This window comes from Schistocerca cancellata, chromosome 1 (genome assembly GCF_023864275.1).
Source record: "Schistocerca cancellata isolate TAMUIC-IGC-003103 chromosome 1, iqSchCanc2.1, whole genome shotgun sequence".
Classification (NCBI taxonomy): Eukaryota; Metazoa; Arthropoda; class Insecta; order Orthoptera; family Acrididae; genus Schistocerca; species Schistocerca cancellata.
This window is the reverse complement of record NC_064626.1, coordinates 654,720,754-654,743,967: the sequence shown is the minus strand read 5'-3', so window position 1 is coordinate 654,743,967 and position 23,214 is coordinate 654,720,754. Positions and strand designations below refer to the sequence as shown.

The 23,214-nt window shown below is 40.6% G+C and overlaps 1 protein-coding gene across 1 annotated transcript in view; it reads right to left on the bottom strand.

Moving 5' to 3' along the window:
- Positions 1–23,214, bottom strand: part of LOC126183608 (5'-3' exoribonuclease 2 homolog) — a 449,636-nt gene that overhangs the window by 282,939 nt on the left and 143,483 nt on the right. Inside the window, exons 14-16 of the mRNA XM_049925723.1 lie at positions 10,144–10,318; positions 2,687–2,743; positions 2,538–2,606 (exon numbers count right to left, since the gene is read on the bottom strand). Coding sequence (XP_049781680.1) covers positions 2,538–2,606; positions 2,687–2,743; positions 10,144–10,318 — 301 coding nt within the window. The remainder of the gene's footprint in view (positions 1–2,537; positions 2,607–2,686; positions 2,744–10,143; positions 10,319–23,214) is intronic.

Genomic DNA, 23,214 nt, shown 5'->3' with positions numbered 1-23,214 from the left:
TATTTAGGATCAACGAATGATGAACATCTACTGCTGAAGAACATTTATTTAATGTAGTGTGGAAGCTGTGACACGTATGTTAAGCATGCAGTTTTTCTGTATGTGCTTGTTAACTGACTGGCAGCAGCTCGCGTTCGGCCACACTTGCCACTCTTAAGTGTTTTCTCTGTGCAAAATCCCTCACCTCGGAGTTGCACTAGCCTCCATGGAAAAAACTACAGCTGTGACAATGCATGAAAAAGTCACATATCAAAAGAAGTTTGAGTTAGTAGGGTCTGCTGTGAACTGTAACTCTGATCATCGTGAAGGTATTTGAGGTACACTTGTCAAGCAGACAGAAAACTGTGTGATGTTGCCTCTGTGCAAAAAAATTGTTATATTATATGTGGTTTACAGAAGAAGAAAATTCTTTCATTTAGTAGTATGGAGAGATGTAATCTATTGTCAAGTTTTCAGCACTCAGCAGCCTCCCAAAAAGGAGAAATCAATTATATAAAACTTATATGGTATAGCTGGATGCTGATCTGTAGAGAGAGAAAGAGAGGTTTTCAAGTCAAGACCAAGTGATGAGAAAAAGGTGTTTTGACATTAGGGAAGTCTACCCTCCAGCTAAAATATTGCATTACTCAGCAAAAGTGTCATAGGGACACCCAGGAAACATTTCACAGCCTGTTTATGGCCCTTTTAGAGAAAACCTTTATAGCCTCTCCTAACCCCAAATCACTTGTCTGGTTCAGGTTCACTGGTGATAACTTCATGATCTGGATTTAGGGCTGAAAAGCCCTATCCTTATTTTTCCACAACCTCAACACCTTCTCTCCAAATCCTTCACCTGGTCTTCCCCAACTCAATATTCCACTGTTCTCTCTCTCTCTCTCTCTCTCTCTCTCTCTCTCTCTCTCTCTCTCACACACTCACACACACACACACACACACACACACACACACACACACACAAGCCCTCCCATACAACCTGCAACCTGGTCATCCATGGATGGTGTATCTCCTGTGACAAGAATTCCCTTGCCCAGTATGTTGAAGGTCTCATGAAGACTTTCAAAGACAAGCACTATCCCCGACACATAGTCTCCAAACACATTTTTCCTGTCATATCCTCACACACTCCTAATCCTCCTCCTCCCACCACCACCACCACCACCACCACCACCAACAACAACAACAACAACAACAACAACAACCAGCTACAAAGGAGCACCCCCCAACCCCTTTGTCACCCAACATCACAGCAGACTGAAGCAAGTGCACTATATCCTTCACTAGAGAATTAATTGTCTATCACCATGTCCGGGAATGAGGAACATCCTACTCAAGATCCTTCCCACACCATCTAAAGTGGTATTCAGTCACTGATCCAACCTACACACCATCCCAGTCCATCCCTATGCCACTCTCATTCTTATATACCTGTGGAAGACCCAGACACAAGACCTGCCCAATTCAGCCATCCAGCAATTCCTACTCCAGTGCTGTCACAGGCTTACCCTTTCCCTTCAGAGGCATGATCACCTGTGAAATCAGTCACCTTCTGGCAACACTACAACAACTGCTGCACACATTTCATGTTGACATGACAACCAACCAACCAGCTATCCACCAGAATGGATGGGCACCATCAAACTGTGTATTAGAACACAACTGAATACCCAGTGGCACAACGTACTTGAGTTCACAGCCCATGCTATCTGGTTCCCCCCCCCCTCCCCCCCCCCATCCTCCTGCACCAGCTTTTCTGAATGAAGTAAACGAGATTTATCCTTCCAACACACTCTTTGCTCCCATAATCCACCTGTCTTCAATCTCCACTAAATCCTACATGTTCTGCCCAACAGTTTTCCCTTCATCATCCCTGTCACCCCCTTCCAGTCCACATCATTTTCATTGTATGCCACACCTCACCATCTCTGATACCCATGTAAAACATACCTAGGAAGTACAGCTGCCTTTTCTCCATCCTCCAATCCTACACTGCACATGTCCCTCTGACCTCTGAGCCACTAGCTACTTATACCCAATAGATTCTCCTGCTTTGCAACTCTTCCTCCCTCTAACCACCCCATCCAACACAACCACCACCCCACACCACCTGCCAAACTGCAATCCCAGCAATGTGTGTCCAGCCAGAATAATGCAGGTACATTGTCCTTCTGAAAGTTAGCAAAGTTTCCATTCCTCTTTGTGTCTGCCTATCAACAACTCATGTGGTGAGTCTCCTTTACTTCTAAATTATTTATATTCTGCCAGAACGTTTCTTACTATATTTAGGCCAAATACAAATGCATTCCTATCCTCAGCATATATCAACACCAGACATCAAGGACAATTTTACAAGTCTCCATTCTGTAGCAATGGGTAATTTTACAACTGTAATTTAAATGTTCTATTATGTTATGTAAGCAGACAAACTCATTTTGGTTCCATCAATTATCCACTCATTACTATTAATTCTCTATGAATTTTCAAATGTAATATATTCCCTTGAAAAGCAGGAAATTTTGCATATTAGTTATAAATCTTACCTGGCACCCTTCAATCTTTTGGCTGGGAAGATGAAAGTATCAGCATACTTCGGATCTCTGAATTTCACACTAAAATCAAAACAAATGTCTCATTAACAAAACAAAACTACTAAATACAAACTGTAAAAATGTTCTGAGAGGTGACTTACCAATATACTTCATTGTTATTTATGGTGCTTAGACCCACCACAGGAGAATTTAGAGATCTGTAGAAAAACAATATTTGATCAGCAAATAATTGTCTGTAAAATTGATGACAGATACTTGAACAATTTCCCGAGCAAAATAATCACATCTTTGCACTAACACAAACTTTTTGTCATTGAGAGTATTCTTAACCACTGAACAATGCTGCATGGAACAATTAGATAATTTTTGTGGTTAGGGCATTGTCTGGAAATGTGGACAACCAGCGCCAAATTTGTGCAGCATGTAAGATCATCAGTCATTAATCTAAGATATGGATGCAATATTTGTGTGTTAAAAACTGCAAATTATATTAAATGGGTATTTTATTATTGTCATTATTTTTCCTCCCATTCTTTTGCTGTATTTTAAAATGAACTTCTTACATTTACATTAACTATTTGGCATTTATTACTATCCCTCTAAATTTTCTCACTCTTGTTCAGCCTGATGTGTAAACTCTTTGAACCTAGCATTTTTCGTTCTCCAGACATGAACAACTACTGTGTCACAACTATGGCAACATTGCAGTCGAGCTCGTCAGAAGCCAACCTGGGAGACAATTGCTGACCATGAGTCAATGATATGTGTAGCCAATCACAAATAGCATTTAAAGGACTAAGTATTTAATTGTGCGACTGCAGCAAAAATATGTAGATATCAGCAAAAAACAAAGAGTACATGCGTTTGAGTAGTCAATGTTGTCTAAGCACTGGATGGTTCTACACACACAACACTGAAATATCTCCAGAACTCTATACATATAAAGGACGGACCAATGAATAAAGCACATCCCAGTGTGGTGACTTGTGACATTACATGGGCAACTGGCATAAACATGTAGATGATATCAGAATGAATTTTTTATTCTGCAGCAGAGTGTGTGCTGATATGAAACTTCATGGTAGATTAAAACTGTGCGCAATGCCCCACGATTTGAACTCAGGACCTTTCCATTTTGTGGGCAAGCTTCATAGATGATGTTCTTACAAGACAGTCTTGTTGTTCCATTAGATAACTTGAAAGAAATTCCATTTCAACTCACCTCAGCCTCCCTGCCTGAACATCAGGGATTTTGTTGAAATTTCATGTGAATATTTGCACATCCCCAATGAACAATGGTAAGTTCCATGTTCTCTGAAGCAATACTGGCCAAGATATTCACATCAATTCTGCACAGAGTGAGCGTGAATTTCTGACGACTGACCTGTTTTATCTTGGGCAATATTTTGTGACAGAAATAAAATCTGGCCATCTCGTACAACTGTATGTGTTACCTTAATAGAAGAACGAAAAAATTTTTACAAGCAATCTTCAGCCACAAAAATGTTAGGCAAAATTGACCAAAAAAAAAAAGTTGGGCTACTTATATCTCAGGGACTGAAGGTATGATGAACATGAAACTTGGTCTGTAGTAACCAAACACGACAAGGTTCTCAAATATAAAGTTTCATGTGCCACTTTCCGAAACTGAATAAATTAAGCGCAAAGCTGAAGATTTTGTAAAAAGGTCAAAAATGCAGAAGGTCAAAAACGAAGAATTTTTGACCTCATTTTGCAGAAAATTATGTTCTGTGAAACTTTCCAAACAGGGCTCAATGGAAGGACCATGTTTTCAACCTCAAAAAAAGTTTATTGCTCATCCAATTAAGGCTAATAATGTTAGATACTTTGAATAAAAGTTGGGCCTGAAAATAATGGCACATAAAATATATAAACTTCAGAATCTTACATCTACAGGGTGAACAAATGCTGGACATTAAACTTAATACAGTATGCAACAGGTCGATAGCACAATGATGTGGAATGCAAAATTTCATTCACCAACTATTTTCCAATGATCTACAAATTTGCCAAAAGAGAGAATGGTTTATGTGAAAATACGGTATATTAAACATTTCTTTTACAAATACCATTTTCTATTAAATTGAAAAGCAGTCTCATCCATAAGAACATGTTTTAAGCCTCCCCCCCCCCCAGAACAGGGGTCTAACTTCCAACATGGGCTAAATTTGCTACATAAACAGAGGCAAAATAGCCATAAAAATCACACTGTGAATAAAGTTTTAACTATGGCTTCTTATATCTCATTCATTAAAGGCTTGTTACACATGAAACTGTGATCACAACAACTTTGCAACATATGGTATTCCAATATAAAATATAAGCCACTTACTGTTTTCTAAATTTCTACACAGTAAGTTCAAACTTGATTTTCATAAAAATCACAATTTTAGATCACAATCAGTCTACTTTTAGAAAATCTGTTTTCCATAACTGATTTCAAACTAATCACAATTGGAAATAGCATGTTTTCAACCAAAAAATCATGTTTGATTTTCCAATGTGCACTACAATACTGGAAATGATGGACAAATTTGAGGGAGTGTACCACGACAACAGGTTACACTGCAGCAACCTCTTGTCCATGTTTTGTTGCATGTGGTTTTTGTTTCTAATTTGACAAATGATATACGTTTGGATCAACGGAGACCACTCGCCAAAAAGCAGAAGTGCTGAGTCATCACCCAGCACACACAAAAAGAAAGAAAATTCACTAGCTTTCAGAGTAATAACATTTTGAGCAAGAGTAAAAATAAACACACACGCCGACACTACTATTGTATGAAGTCGTGCTATGCATGTAAATGGAATGCACAGTTGTCGGAGCCACAAGCTGAATGTGACATTGGGACATGAACTTGGGATGGTGTGACAGGATGGAGGAAGGCAAAACTGATGGGTGGAGTGTGTGGAAACAATGGGTTACCAGAGATTGAGGATAGGGCAATTATGGGAGTGAAGGATATTTTGGAAGGATATTTCTCATCTGCATAGTTCAGAGATGCTGGTGGTGGAGGGAAGGATTCAGACAGACCAGGTTGTGAAGCAGCCATTGAAATTGAGCATGTTCTGCTCAGCTGCATGTTGTATCACCAGGTGGGCCAACTTTGTTCTTGGTGACAGTTTGGCAGTCACCTTTCATCCTGATTGGCAACCAACATGAAAAGCTGTGCAGTGTTTGCAGTAGAGTTGGTATATGATAAGGAAGTGGTGTGTGGATCGATTGGACAGGTTTTGCACCTCACTCTTCCACAGGGATATATCACAAGGGGTTTGGAGTGGGAGTGATATAGGAATGGACTAGGATGTTGTGTAGGTTGGGTGGGTGACGGAACATTGCTTTGGAAAGGTGGGGAGGATCATTTCAGGGCATAGTGAGAAACAAAGTCCTAATGAAAGATGTGCTTCAGTTGTTCCAGAGTGATACTGTGTGATGAGTGGCACACGCCTCTGTAGCTGTTTTGTGGGCAGCATGAGAGGCTTGAGATGTGTGAGCATATGTCAGGAAAAATCTGTCTGCACACTAGGTTTATGAGGTAGTGCCTGTCTGTGAAGGTCTACGTAAAGCATTCAGCATACTGGCCAAGTAAGTTCTGGTCACTGTAGGTACTTTGCCCACAGGTGGGTAGGCTGTGTGGGAGGGATTTTTTGGTGTGGAAGGAATGGCCAGTGTTCATGGTTAGTGAGTTTAATGTGAACAGACTTATGGACGGAGCCATCAGAGAGATGGAGGTCAATGTGTAAGGTAGCATATAGAGTTGAAGATGACCAGCTGAACAAGATGGGGGAGAAGGTGTTGAGGTTGTGAGGGAATACGTTGCCTTGGCCCTGAGTCCAGATCATGAAGATATCACCAATGAATTCAAACCGAACTAGAGGCTGAAAGTTTTGTGTGGCTAACAAGGATTTCTCTCTATAGCCCTTAAACAGGTCGCACAGGAGGGTGCCAGGCAGGTTCTCATGGCTGTGCCACAGATTTATTTGTATACCTTCCCCTCAAATGAAAAGTATAACAATTTAACAATCAGCTACAAAGCAGGGCCTCCCTTGTCACCCAGTATCAACCTGGACTGGATCACCTGAACCTTATCCTTCCTCAAGGCTTCGATTATCTCTCATCATGTCCTGAAATGAGGAACATCCTCCCCAATGTCCTCTCCACCCCTTCAAAAGTGGTATTCCATCACCTGCCTAGCCTACATGACATCCTAGTCCATTTCTATACCAATCCCAAACTCTTGATACATATCCCTATGGAACACCAAGGTGTTAGACTTGTCGAATTCACCCACACAGCACTTCCCACTCCTTTTCTGTCATACGCTTACACTTTACTATCAGAGGTTGAGCCACTTGGGAAAGCAGCCTCATCATATACCAACTCTGCTGCAAACACTGCTCAGCTTTTCATGCTGTTATGACTATCAACCAGTTATCCACCAGGATGAATGGCCATTGCCAAACTGCTGCCAAGAACAAAGTTGACCGCATGATGGCACAACGTGCTGCTGAGCGTAACATTCTCAATTTTTATGGCTGCTTCACAACCCAGGCCATCTAGATCCTTCCCTCCACTACCAGCTCCTGTGAACTATCCAGATGAAAATTGTACTTGCAACACATCCTTTGCTCCCATAATTGTCCTGGTCTCAATCTTTGGTAACCCACTGTTCCCACACCCTCTACCCAACAGTTTCCCTTCCTCCATCCTGTCACCAACTCCCAGATGAATGTCTCAATGTCACCTTCAGCATGCGTCACTCCCCACAGCTCCGACCAATCCTGCATCCCAAACCTAGCCCATGCACTTGCCATCCTGACTTCCCGTATTCCTAGTGGCAGGTAACTGGTTGCCTCCCTTTTAGCTGCTAGATACATACTCCCAACACCCCTCTCTGCATTCCACCTCTCACTGCCTCTAACCACACACCAGACTCCCCCTCACCACAAACTAGCCCAGCTGTAGAAATGCAGCACTGGTACTGTACGTGCAGCCGACACCTTGTAGGTGTGTGTGTGTGTGTGTGTGTGTGTGTGTGTGTGTGTGCGCGCATTTCTGTTGTATATTTTTGACGAAGGCCTTAGGGGCCGAAAGCTTTATTTGTGACAGTCTTTTTGTTGTGCCTATCTGCTACTCAGCATCACCACTATATGGTGAGTGGCAATGTTCTTAATATTGTTACATAATAAAAATACAGTTGCAAAAAAGGAGTAGTATCACCAAAACGAAAAATACATTTAAAAACTAGCCACACATGTGTATGTGTATTCTATTAGCCCCTAAGAAGGAGAAAACCCAACTCGCACTTTTCTCACATGATATACTGAAAGTTTCGGATCAAGGCAGTCAGACAGATGCAGTACTTCTTGATTTCCAAACAGCATTTGACTCAGTATACACTTATTGTAAAAGTATGGTAGTACAGGGTATGAAATGAAATTTGTGACTGGACTGAGGACTTTTTGGTAGGGGGGATGCAGCGTGTTATCTTGAATGGAGAGTCATCTTCTGACATAGAAGTAACTTTGGATGTGCCCCAGGGAAGTGTGTTGGGATCCTTGCTGTTCATATTGTATATTAATGAGCTTGCAGACAATATTCATAGTAAAATCAGGCTTTTTGCCGATGATGCAGTTATCTATGACGAAGTATTGTCTGAAAGAAGCTGTATAAATATTCAGTCATATCTTGATAAGATTTGAAAGTGGTGCAAAGATGGGAAACTTGTTTTAAGTGTTCAGAAATGTAAAACTGTGCACTTACAAAATGAAAAAAATGTAATGTCCTATAACTGTAATAGCAATGAGTCACTATTGGAATTGGCCACCTCATACAAATACCTGGGCGTAACACTTTATTTATGGGGATATGAAATGAAATGATCACATAGGCTCAGATGTGGGTAAAGCAGGTGGTAGACTTCAGTTTCTTGGTAGAGTACAAAGGAGATTGCTTGCAAAGCACTCATGTGACCAAGTTTAGAATACTGCTCAAGTGTATGGGACCCATACCAAATAGGACTAAGAGAGGATACTGAATGTATACAGAAATGGGCAGCACGAATGGTCACCACTTTGTTTGATCCATGGCAGTGTGTCACAGAGATATTGATGGAACTCAATTGGAACACTGTCAAAGATAGACACCAACTATCCTGAGAAAGTCTAGTAATAAGTTACATGAACCAGCTTTAATGATGATCTAGAAATATATACCCCTATGTATCACTCACATAGGGATCATGAGGATAAGATTAGAATAACTGCTGTACGCATAAAGGCATTCAAACAACCATTCTTCCTGTGCTCCATACAGGAATGGAACAGGAATAAACTCTAATAACTGGTACAATGGGACGTACCCTCTGCCATGAACCTCATGGTGGTTGGCAGAATACAGATGAAGATGTAGATAGAAGGAATCATTTGAAAGTTACCAACACTCTTAATCCTGTTTAGGTGCCTGTCAACGTAAAATCTCAATTATACAACTACTAGTTAGTTTCATTCCTTCCATGACCTGCACTTTACTGAGTGCATATCTGATCAAAATAATTTAACCTAACACAATAAAAACAAAATGTGCAAATTTTACAGGATAATTTAGGACACCACGTTAGGAATCATTAAACATATTGTGGACACTCAGACTAATTCATTATACTGCCTATTAAGCTTAAAGTGAAGCAGTTAATTCTCTAACTCTCACAATACTGAGGGGGGGTGGGGTGGGGGGGAGTGGAACTTTGTGTCCCCTTTGAAAATATTGTAATCTAGTCTTGTACTTTACATTTTAAAATGATGAATAAATATTTATTGTTTTTAATTAAGTGTTCTGTCAGATTCCATAAATGCTTTAAATTTTCCAGTTAAACTCAACTTGTAAATTTATGTCTTGGTAGTAAATGTGACTTTCCACAATGAAAGCCCTATTCAATATTTTCAGGTTCAGGATCTTTCTTACACATCAGTCTCTCTTTAAAATGTATGTTTTGAGTAAAGTAAAAAATAATTAACAAAATTTGTGTTTTTTAAAATTTTTTGTGGTAGTATATTTCCAGCCATACATCTGTATGACATTTTTTGCACCTTATCCTGTAAGTGATCATTCCCTGTAATTTTTCCTCAGGTGGCAAAATCAGCCCTTCTATAACTTTTAATTTATGCCTGTCTGATGGTATCATGACACAAACCATTATATTATGTAGCATTACTGACTTAATATACAGTAGCATATATGCATTCATCCATTACAATAAAAAACAGAAACCACGACAGTTTTGGCATTGAGTGTTTTCACCTTAACAGCCAGAAACATACTAGTTGCGTGACAAAAGTTATTTTTGTGTAGTAGTCCCAAAGGTCTTTCTTGACCAACCAGTATTCACTAACTCCTTAGTATCGCTTGGTTTGTTTCAATTTCTTTAACAACCTTTTTGTTAAAAGAAAATTCCACATCCAATTAGTGCAAAGGTTCAAGTCTCATTCAGAGAAGTTTGCTTAAAGTATGAGTAATATTAAATTCCCAAGCAAGATGACAAAGAACAAAGGAGATTTTCTGAAGCATGCAACTCACCCTCCCTGTGGAACACAGTCACTAGTTAAGAGCACTGTGCCCCTCATTCCATCTATGCTAATGCTGACTTCCACATTAGGATCCACTTGCTCTTGATACAATCCTCTGATGAAGTTAAATCCAGAATTCTGTTTAGTAACATACAATCTGTCGTCTCCACGTACATTTCTTTTAACTGAAAAATCAAAGGTACAAAATTTGTAAGGCACACTAAGATGTGTTAATTAATAATGGATATTAGTACTAAGATGTGTTAATAAATAATGGATATTAGTGTCTTTCAAAAATGAGCTGATTATAAGACAACTGCCAGCAAAGAATGGCAAATGATCTAACCTATGCATTTTGAGAATGTTCACAACTGTATTATATTATATAATTGTGCCATGTAAGTAAATAATGGGCCAAGCACCAAAAAACTGATTTAAAGATAATCAACAAAATGCATATAGCACTTCAACAAAAGCAGTATAAAAGTTGTGGATCACTATACAAACACAAAAACTACACAGGTTTCTTGCCACACATGTGTTTTTATTCTGTGTTGATGGGTTTAAGAACAAAATGATACAGAATTTGTAGAAAATGAAACGTTCTGTTTGCAATGGGTTTAACATAAATAGCGATACAAGTGTCATCATGTCAATTTTCGCTCATTTCACCAGTTTCTCATAAAAACCACTTATTTTCCTCTTTTACAAATGGTATCACATTAGCTAAATGCCTTCTCTTTCCTTCAGACAGCCTACATTCACGGTGTAGTGCACATGATGAAGATCAGAAGGCTTCACATTTCTCTTCAAGATGTAATATTCCTTGAACTCTTCAATTTCACTAAGAGGTGACCGAACTTACAGTACCCCAGGCCATTCAGCAGTCAGTCTGATCCACTGTGCTTTTTAAATATGCACACTGGTGAGATTCATATATTTTTCAGCAGCTGACTTAAAAGTCATAAAAATCTGTTTCTGCCATAACAGTCACTATGAACGGTGGTGTGCGCATAGCTTCAGTGATGAGGTGAACTAAATCTTTTGAAACTGCACACACAGTTAGCCTCTTTCATTTCTCAATGTGAGCAAAATCATGAACGCAAGACATAAAAGAGTGTCCTTTCACCAAAAACTTTTGTTCTATTTCCGTAAAGTAATCCTTTGCTGTAAGGTGAACCCATAGAAACATCGTCTTGTTTTTGTTCTGCCCACAGCAGTTGTCACTCCACATTATTAGTTTCTTTTTACAAAGAAATGTCAAAGTAAAAGCTTTGTGCACACAGGAAGCAATTTCATTCCCACCCCTGCCATATACGGCCTCATGCCAGAGAAACATGTGACCGGTTTATCACCAACATGAATGCAAAAGTTGTAATTTGAGACCTGTAGTAAAAAGTACATTTCGCTGTGCCTTAATGAAGGAAGACAAATCACTTTTTGCAAATCCAATGCAGCAGTACATACTTCCGAGTTAGGCCCTTGACTCTTTATTGTGTCAGCTTTCATGGAAGTCATAGCTTTCTTTGCTTTTCAGTGATGGCATTCTAGCTTCAGTTTATTGTCTTTATTACTAAAATCACACCTCAATTTGGCTTTAAGAAGGTCACAAGTAGAACAAGTGTCACTTGACGAACGATGAAAATTTAGCTTGGGGAATTTGTCTTTAAAGACTTTTGCATAGAAGCAGTATGTGATGTTTGTGTCTTCATGTTGCCTCTGAAATTCCTTAAATAAACGATAAATAGTCAGGTCTTCACTTAAGTCTTGTTTGTCATCCAATTTTTCCCTTGAATAGTGGCTTTCTTGTCTTCGTATGGCACTAATATGAGCAACAACCAGCTTATCTTCTTCTGAATATTTCCAGTGTTTTGTCTTATTTCCTCACTTTTCTTCATACACAATCTCGCCATTCTCCTTCGACTATGTTAATGTCTGAACTCTTCTTCTGATCAAAGAGAGAACCTCAATAAACATTCCTTTACATACTCTTATTACAACTCCCTCAATGTCAGGCAATGTGTAATACATAGTTACATTTTTCTTCTTGGGTAGGACCAGTTGTCCTGCACCTTCCTCAGTAGACAGCTGAGCAGTTTCATTACCATCATTATATACTTTTGACCTTCGCCTCTTCACTTTGCAAACACGTATGTGAGACACTGCATAGTTACTTTGCTTCACTATATCGTTTAGTGAGAAGAATTCCTTAAACAACTTAAGTTTCTGGTCATACGAAAGGTGCCTGCATTTAAACTGAGATTTACAGGTCACCTGAAAGAGTGAAGCAGTATATATAATATGTTTAAGTCAACATGCCTAGGTATTTGCAGGTAAGTAAATTTACGATTTCATTCAGGTAGTTAACTATAACCTCATAATCAGAACGATAATTTTTGTCCATATGAAATTTGTTTCAATAACAAATTAAACGCATTAAAATACTAGAACGTAACTTATGCAGATTGCAACCCTTTTAATAAAATTTAAACTGCAATCAAGGCCTAACTGGTGCTTGGGAGCCTCTTTAGCTGGAACCACACTGATATCTTTTCAATTATATTCCTTTCATTCGCTGCGTAATTTCTTCCTTTCACTTTGAGCACTACCTTCACCTCTCTTCCTCTGTTTTGGTGTAGTTTTACTTTCCATTTTTCAATATTGTGTATTACGCATCTATAATAATTACTTCAGCAGTGTCCTACTGTTCCAAACAAGCCACAGAGCTACTTCAATTGTCAACAATTCACACAAGTACATGTCAAGACAATAACAGAGAACAGAGGGCACATGATTCGTTATTTGAACATTGATGTTGGTGTTACATGTGAGTGCAATCTTGTGACAGCTGTGAATACTTTTCGTTATGGCGCTTGTAGCAGAATGTACGTAATTGGTGTTGGAGTTTACAGCGGAACAGTTGAAATTCCTCTGTAGTCTACTTCCTCCCCACCATTGAGTAGAAAGTTGTTGTTGCTGTGGTCTTCAGTCCTGAGACTGGTTTGATGCAGCTCCCCATGCTACTCTATCCTGTGCAAGCTTCTTCATCTCCCAGTACCTACTGCAACCTACATCCTTCTGAATCTGCTTAGTGTATTCATCTCTTGGTCTCCATCTACGATTTTTACCCTCCACGCTGCCCTCCAATGCTAAATTTCTGATCCCTTGATGCCTCAGAACATGTCCTACCAACCGGTCCCTTCTTCTTGTCAAGTTATCTCCAATAATATACGAAAAGATTCTTCTAGTGACAGGACAACTTTACAAATTGTTTTCCTCAACTTGGATGGGTTAAGTACATCACACACAAATAATGCTAACAAAACAACTTTACCACTGATTATGCAATGGAATAAATTTGGTTCATTGTCATTTGCATGAAAATTAAACTACAAAATAAAATCTAGAAACTCCTTGTTCCAGCACTGAGAAATGTGCTTGAGCCCACACAACAATTTCTCAAGCTTGCAGGCTATTCTCAAACTTGCAGACTACAGGATTCTTTGCATCAATCACAAATGATTCAGAGGTATTTCCATATAGATTGCTTCTTCAAAGTTGCCATTTAGAAATGAAGTATGAATATGTAATCATCTCTAGATCTTCATATATTGCAGTCACCAGGAAAACTCTGATACGTCATACTGCACGACTGGTGAGAAGATCTCATTGTAGTTGATGCTGCATTCCTTTTTGAAGCCTCTCACTCAAAGCTGTTGTTTGTACTGAATGATTTTGCCACTTCTGTCAGATAAGACCATGAAGACACACTCTGAGTCAGTAATTACCCAACTGCTGGTTTTAGGAATAATCTCCAAGTTTTGCTCCCCTCATGAGTTTCCAGTTCTTCTGATATCACCTTTTTCCAGTGTTTCAAGTCAAGGCCGGAAACTACTTCCTTGAATCTATTAGGAGCATAACATTGGATGAAATTCGATTTGTACCTTGCTGGCTTATGAATGAAGGGGGCACTCTCATTGCCATGATGACTAGACTTGACTAGGTTGGTCTTTTGTTAGCTGTCGTGCTACTCTTATATTATTTTGGGCAGACACCCTCTCTTCCAGTACATGAACTGGGCTACATGAGCTTGCTTGTTATGATCCACAAATTCACATTCTTCATCATCCGTGATTTTTAGATATACGACTTGCCGGTTGCTGTAATGCTGGTATTGTGCTGCTGTTAATGCCACTTAATGTGACACCTTGGAATACAAAAACTTCCCATTAGCTAAGGCTCAAAAGTTAATAATGTGTGAACTCACCTTGGTACCCAAAGCACACAACTTTTTGGTCCTTCACATCAAGCTTGGTTGCAAAACTGTTTTGGCAGATGTGCACATGTACAAGATGTGATTTTCATCAGTTCCACTACTCATATGGAGCTATTCCAAATTGTGTTCCTTCAGAATCCTATTTAGTATGTACGCAACAATAGTAACTGCTCCTGCTCATAAAAACCTTAGGCGAGCCCTGGCTTTAAGCAATGTGCATACACTTTTTCCCTTTTGGGTAGATCATTCTGGTGTGTGTGGAGTGGTCATTTTCAGCTGGATTCCAAGGTTTCCGAGAAGCTATTACGTGTCACAATTAACATACTCAGCCCACTATCCTCACACAATGTTTTGATCCTTTGAACAAACATATTCAATACGAGAGTGTTGAATTCATGAAATCTATCAATGACATCAGTTTTGTGTCTGACAAAATAAACATTTCTGTACTCAACTGCATCATATTCCAATGTAACCAATAAGCTTTGGACCACCAATTCTTTCAACTAAGACCAGATCACAGACATCCAAACAAATAAATTCACCTTGGTTTGTGGGACAAACTCTGTCTTTGTTGTTGAGCTGAAGCTGGTGCATCTTGCCTGACAGGGTTCACAAAAAAATTTTGTTTTATTAAAATAAGTCCTTCAATGACCTCTTTTGTCAAGATTTGCTGAAGCATCTAAATACTGACATACCAACATTGTTCAGATCACTGCTTCAGGTCACTTACTGCAAAGTTTACTTCATCATTCACAAATGGCTTTAGTCATGAAAAACACCCCATAAATAGTTTTCTTGCTTTACAGCTTCTGCCACAGTTTCTTTGCTGTGCACTAATACAACCCGATCCTCTTTGAAATATGCAATGATTTTCTTTGAAGTATTTCCTTCAACACTAAAAAAATTCTTTATGACAGCTGTGCGTGTACAAAACATTATTGAAACTTGCCTAGCTGCATTTGCCATCAACTTCTTTGTTACTAATGACAGTTCCCATACTTACAACTTCACATTCTTCATTATCACTGACAAGGGAATGGTCAGAGTTGTCATGCCGAAATATGTATTGCTTTTTTTAGCACTGTTATTTAACTGTGCAAAAGGTCCGTATGCAAAATTGTAGCTGCTGACATGAACTGGAAGTCACCTAAAAAAAATCACGAACATGACTGTGTTTCCTGCTTGGCGCTTGCAGTGAGAGCTGGCCACCCATGGAAATGGCGAGTCGCGAGCGTTGTGCGCATGGTCGGGAAGTGCGGCCGTCTTATCGCGGCGTTCATTAAAGAGGAATATCGCTGCACGGTTTTGGTGGAAAGGGGAAACGAATATTCGTTTCTGTGGCATGCACGTCCTTTTAATTTCTGGTACGTATTTCGAAACATACCGTCCTGAAACTGGTTAGAGATGTGAAAGATGTTCTGTACATGTTCACCTATACTCCGCAAGCCACTTTACGATTTACATTCAATCTCCCCTCACAGGTGATGGCGAACCCTGTAAATGTTTTGCTGCTTGCCATGGAGATATACCACAGACGAAGCAATCAACAGAAAAAACGCGTGAAGACTATGTGTTGTGCGACATGGTTGTTAAACTTCTCGACGAGCATGTAAATGGCGCAGACATGTGGCTATAAACAACTGAAACACTCGATATTGCAGACTGTGAATCTACAGACGGCAAAGACACCGACGAAAGTTGCACTCATGAAGACTCTTCGAGTGATAGTGCCACGTACCATCATCAATTATCTCCGAAAGTAACACCAGCAACTAGAATTACCTTATCAGACAAAGAAAAAGCTGTGACGTATTGGTTGAACGAAAGTGGTAAGAAACGCCTACGTGTCAGTACTGTTCAAAATAAGTATCGTTTTGTCCGTTCTGAATGTGAATTGTACAGATGGAAAAAGAAAGCCGCTGGATAACGTAAGAGTCGACTGGAAATTGTGACGGAGATAAATGCGCAACTTTTTGAGCTATTTACCGATGCCAGACAACAGTCATTTAGTGTCAGCGATACAACTTTGCGTGATTGGGCGTTAGAGATTGCCAACGCGATAGGCGCTGAAGAATTTACAGCTGCTCGAAGTTGATTAGTCGCTTCAAAAGATCACATAAAATTGTGGCAAGAAAAATAACAAAATTTGTATCGAGCTTTTCTTACGAATGCAAAAAATGAGATCGCTAGTTTTAGTGAATCGTACGTGTACAATGCAGGTCAGTCAGGTTTTCAAAAAGAAATGCGTGCGGAAAGAACACTGTCATTCAAAGGGGAAAAACATATTCAGGCGATTGTGCAGTCCACGACTGCACTCACCCAATTCATATACTACAATTCCCATAATTAGTCTGGATGGTTCATTGCTGCCTAAACTATATGTGTGTCTTCAAGAACCAACTGGACGTTTTGGACCACGTGTCAAAAGAAAAATGTTCTACGCAAACAATCTTGTGGTAGACGCATCGAAGTCTGGAAAAATGGGAAATGAAAATGTTACACTTTTCATGCGTCATGCTTTTCTTCCGTTCTGCGGGAACAAATCTCTTCTTCTAGATTCGTGGTCAGGTCATAAAACGTCTGATGCATTAAAAGCTGTATTTCGAGCCCACCCTGACAAAGAAGTAGAGATACTTCAGATTCCACCCGGCACAACGAACGTAATTCAACCTCCAGACAGAGAATTTTTCCGTCAGTGGAAGGCATTTTGCAGAAAACTAACAGAAAATTATTGTGTGCAGATCATTGCAATTTCCTGTATATCACCGTGACAATATTCTCAAGCTGCAGTCAGTAGTACATTATCAATTTTCCTCCCCACTGTTTCAGAATTTGATTAAATATGTGTGGCACTCGTCAAAATATACTGATACTAGGCCTGATTCATTCCTAACACCAGCCCAGTTTTGTCTACGGACATCTAACAACGTCTGTGATTCGCAGGGCTGCCATATGTAGTCTTTGCTTGTATGTTCTTGGTGCACAAAAGACCTATGTTTTGAACATTGTATCAATATTTCGCATTTTTGCGGTAACTACAAGAAATAAAATTTGGCCGTGTTCTAAACCGTATATTTATTTGTGTCTATTTCATAGCTATTTGGAAAGAATGTTGTAGATAACACATCAGCCATATTTGTCAACGAATGTTTCATTATCATACGATCGCTTTCACTGGGGGAATCAGCTCTCTCACTGCTGTGGCGAGAGAGCGGCGCGTAGCTAACGCCACCTTGTCCCTAGATGGCGTTGGTATAACGTAGCGAGAGACGTCAGGGTTGTACAAGACGCAGTTATAAGCACGGAAACCATACGACAATAATGTCTTACTTCATAAAATTGTTTACAGACTTCCAGGTCATGTCAGCAGCTAAAATTCTGCATACAGACTTCTTGCAATGTTAACTCACAGTGGTAAAAAAAGCAACACAGGTTTCGACATGACAAGTCTGACCATTCCCTTGTGAGTGATATTGGTCTGGCACTATGGACCAAAGCTGGAGAACCAATCCCATTGAAAAGTCATGTGATCTAATGCATCACTGTCCACCAACTAAGTGTCTGATTAATCACATTCAAGCTATTTTGCACCAATCTTACATGATATGTCAACAAAAGAGCATGTTTTAACTGAGGGAGAATAGATGCACAGTCAGGTTTATCTTCCAGACTTTTATGATTCTCCATGCCTCGCTTTTTCTTCCTGCACACCCAAACTTTTTCATCATGCATAGTCAACTAGGGCTTCTTTGGTGGGACATTCCATCGGTATTTCCATTGTCCCACAAGCTGTGCTCTGGTTTGGTCCAGCTGGCCACATCATCAGTTTTGGCTGACTGAAGTCGTGTTCCAATTATAACATCAAAAATTCCATAGGCTTGAGAACTAGTCTCGTGTGGAATTTCCAGGCTTGATAATTCTTCTTGTCTAATTTTGGGACATGTCTCACAGAAACTTCTTCACTCATCACAGATTACTTTTCATCTGAGCGCACCATGATGGGGATAATGAAACTTCACCTAGTTACAGCAACTGGCAATGTTTTTATGAGTAAATGCTCATGAAACAACAAATTGTTCAATTATCTCAATCGAACTGCAGAATTTCCGGGTCCTAACCTATTAAAGTGTTTGGGGATTTACACAGAGAACTAACATTTTTGTACCAACAAATTTGAGTAATACAATGCTTAACACACAATGACGAAAAATGAGGTGTAAATGTGTGTACATCTCTGAAAAGTAGGAATTTTATCTTCAAAAGGGGTAAACATAGGGATCAGTTGACAGGACACAACCTGAGGCATAAAGCGTGTGTGCGTGTGTGTGTGTGTGTGTGTGTGTGTGTGTGTGTGTGTGAAGGGGGGACTGCAGAGGGTGAACAAAGTTTGGGCACAGAATGCAGGTTCAAGGGGGAGTAGGAGGCTGCAGCAGTTACACAGAAATGAAGAAGTTTTCACGGTATAAACTAGTGTAGAGAATGAGTAGCGTGAACGTTTTGTTTGCCAAATGTCACCTATGACATGCTGACTCTGTAGATTGCTCATGCATGGCTGAAATCTGTTGTACTGTTACCACATTATGTGATTGTGTCCAAAATTAAAAAAACATATATAAAAACATCTAGAACAGAAATTAGTACTCCTAGCTCTCAAAACTATTCCATGAAATAATGAACATACAATTTCTTCTTCAAAGGAGGAGGAGAAATGTGTAGTTCACAAATCAACAAGCATTATTTTCCACTTTGTTTGTTGCTATAGGCAGTAACAGATATTGTACCTTTCAAAAGTACCTACTGGCCTGCTGTCTGTACTTTTGTCTACTAAACTTCCCGTTTAATGAAAGTACATATTAAGAAAGAGAAGCAGTAGATAGAAACTAATTCCACACACTGCACTAATAATTAATTATCACAGTATTGTCATAAACCAATTATGGTTATGTAGGCTAAAATGATCATACAATGGCTATCCAGAAAGCTACCTCTGGTTTCAAGTAGCATTGGAAGTAGTAAGAAACAATCACTACACTGTGTTACATAATACATCAATGTGCTACGAACTATGATAGCGAGAAAGCTACATTATGTCTTATTCACCTGCAGTATGCACTCAAAGTGAACAATGTAACTGGAAAGCCTACAAAATACAACATCCATTCCATAATACAGATTTTGCAACCATAAAACCTTAACTTTGTTGGCTTTCACTGTGAAATTCATGTTGTGTATTACCCATATGTGATGGTGAAATCTCCCGCCTAAAAGACAAGGCTAGAGGAACACAGATAATGAAAAAACGAGTACCAAGGCAAACAAACAGCAAAGGAAGACTGAGGAGGCATCGTCTCCCAACACCATTGACAGTGTGGTGGGAAGGTTAAAAGTCTGTTAAAAGTCTGCCACAGAGTGGTTAAAATTGGGCAGTCCTGTAATATGTGGACGACAGTCAAGTGGGACCCACAGCGACACTGAGGTGGGTACATAGCATATAGCACACAAGCATACACACAATATCTGAGCAGCCTGGTGGTACAGATGTGTGTAGTGAACATGGCAGATCATTGAGTGTTAACAGATTTGTTTTATCTTCTTCTTCTTCTTCTTCCTCTTTCTCCTCCTCCACATTTCTCCCACAACATAGTGGGGTTCACTTTTTGGTGCTCTGTCTTCATTTAATACATTCTTTGGTCAGAGTGGAGCTTCAATATTTTAAGGTCTACTATAGGGAGGATATCTAGCCAATGTTGCCTCGGTCTCCTAACAGGTCATTTACTATCGGCTTTACAGTAAGCATAATTGTGGCACCACCACGAGACATTGGCCAATCAGCTGAATGTGTCGCCAATGAGTCACTGAAAACCACGAAAGACAACAACAGCAATGTACCAACAACAAGACAACATGACACGATGACAAGCCCAGAGTGGAAACCAAATCGGGAGCCTTAGACATAGCAATATCCAGAACCAAAACACGCTGCTTATAATGAACAAGTGAGAGTGTAGTTGTAACACCTCTAAGATCAAGGCACCTGTGCTGTGAGTTTTACAGTGGAGCTGTGGGTGCCCATAGACTGGCGTGTGGGGCGTGGGCTGCATCTAGCACTCAGGCAGCAACAGCAGCACTCGCAAATATCAGAAGCGCCACCTAGCAGCCGTCATCTAGGTCCATACATTCTGGAAGGCTTTCAAACTTGTTGGGCTGGGATACTAGATTCTTCCCTCCATGAAATGTGTGTGTAGGGTCTGAAGCACTCTGGACGATATTTTGGGAGGTGAAACACTGACATGGTTGGTATCCTGGCAGAGGAGCCTGCCAACTGGGAAAAGGAATGAAGTATGTTGGACAATGCGGTGGGGAATGCCAGTGTGGAAGATGACTGTTGATGGAATGGATTCAGTGGTGAGGTCTTAACATCCAAACTCGTATCCATAGTGAATGCCTACAGTGGCCAGAAGCACAAACTGTACCTGTATGGTTGATGGATTTGCAAAGGTGGGCACTCCACTTCTGAGTGACCAACCAATGGTGGCACAACCAGTAGTAGGCGGGGATGGAGATAGTTGGTGTGCCTACGGTCCAAACCCTGCGGAATATCAAACGTAATAAGCCACCACCCATGGGTTGGCCACCAACACAAACATCATCCATGAAGGTTTTTATCCATAGGAACATGCACAAATCACTGAAGCTGGTGGAAATGTGTGTGTGTCAGATCTCGGGTTCTGAGGGCTGTGGTGCCAGAAGGTGGAGTGGAGGACACTGTGGCTAGGAGCTCTGCTGGACTGCAGTCATGGATTGGGGGTGGAGGTGGGGGGGGGGGGGGGGGGGTAGTCCTGTAGGTGCTCAAGAACACTGAGGCGTTACTGCAGTGGTAGATGTGCCCACTGCTTTCAACATTTGTTATTTAAACATACACACCATCTGCTGTGTTTTGCCATTGGTTAGAGGGATGAAAAGGCAGGCTAAACAGGTGTTTAATGCTATTGGCATTGCAGAACTGTTCAAAGGCCGTTGCCATGAATTGGGGCCCGTTTTCGTGAATTGGGGCCCGTTGTCGGACACGAGCACGCAGGAAAGCCCTTCTATGGTGAGAATTAGAGTAAGGGCCTTGACCGCAGCGATCGTAGTGGTGGACATCGTGCAAACAACATAGCAGTATTCATTCACAACAATGAGCCACATAAGATTCCAAAAAGGGACCAGTAAAGTCAGATGAATGTGGTCCCAGGGGTGACAGTGACTGAGCCAGGGGCACAAGACTGAGGAGCAGCAGCCTGCTGTTGGGCACATGCCAAATATCTGTGCACCATGGCCTCCACGTCTCTGTTCAGTCATAGCAAGTAAGAATGTTGCCCAGCAAGGACTTTCATCCCTGACACACTCCAATGCCCATGATGGAGGAGTTCCAAGATATGAGGGCGTAAGGTAGTCAGGATGACAGACAGGTGGGTATCCACTTCTGCATCCAGCAGCAGAACATCGGAAACAACAGACAAACAATGAGAAAGGTGAGCCCAAGCCTGGAGTTATGGATGAGTCAATCTGAAAAAATAAGGGGGAGCCACCCATTTACTACAAAGTGCATGACACGCCATAAGATAGGGTCACAGCATACATCTGTGGCAATGTGAGTAGCAGTAATGGGTAACCCATCCAAGGTGCACTGACGTTCTATGTCAATATCGAAACAGATCTCCTTGTCAAATTATGGCTCTGGTCCTGAGGGTAGACAAGAGAGAGCATCCAAATTTGTGTGTTGTGAGGTAGGCTTGTACTTAATGGTGTAATTGTAAGAACTAAAGAAAAGAGCCCAACACTGGAGGTTTTGAGCTATGTGCTCTGGAAGCCAAGAGCGTGGTCCAAAGAGTGCTACCAATGGTCTGTAGTCAGGAACAAAACTTAGTCGTAAAGAGACACACAAGGGATTTCTTAGCAGCAAAGATGATCACTAAAGCTTCTTTCTTAACCTGTGAGTAGTTTTGCTGAGCAGGCATCAGTATCTTTGATGCATAAGGTGCCAGCACTGCACCAATGCCATAGCAGAAGCGACAGCAGCCAAAACATGGGGACACGGTGGAGAAAAGAGTGTCAAGTGTAACATGTGCCTCAGCTGGGTGAAAGAATGCTCCAGGCAGCTGACCACTGGAATGGAATGCCCACGCTGTTCGAGGGAGGAGCTTAGAAATAATTAACCTCAATCAAAAAATCCTTCAGCTCTTGTAGGTTTTGGGGATGTGGGAGTGAGTCAACACCCAAAACAATGCGGTCAGAGGGCTGAATCCTGTCTTTGTTGCCCAAGTATCCAAGATATTCCACTTGCTCCTGAAAAAAAGTGGCATTTGCATAGGCAGCACTTAAGCCCTGACTCACGTAAGAGCCATGCATCACACAACGTAGTAAAGAGGGTGCATAGGTTGCACAAATGACTTCTCTGGAAGATTGCCGGAGACAAGGGATCCCAAAGGGCAACATTTGTATTTGTACAATTCCAAGGGCGTACTGGTGACCATAATATGTTATGGTTCCTCATCCAGTGGGATCTGTCAATAAGCATCAGCAGGGTCTGTCTTACAAAAATTTTCACCATCGACAAGCTTTGTGCCCTCCGGACTTGGTATGGTGCCTGGAAACTGATTGTTGACTCAAAATCTCCACTGAGCCAGAGGGAGTCATTTGATTTCTTAATCACTACCAGGTGTGTGGCCAAAGCACTAGTTTTGATAGGCTCAAATACCCCAGCATCATGAAGACAATCGAGTTCAAGTAACTGCAGTCCATAGGGAGACCAGAAGCAGA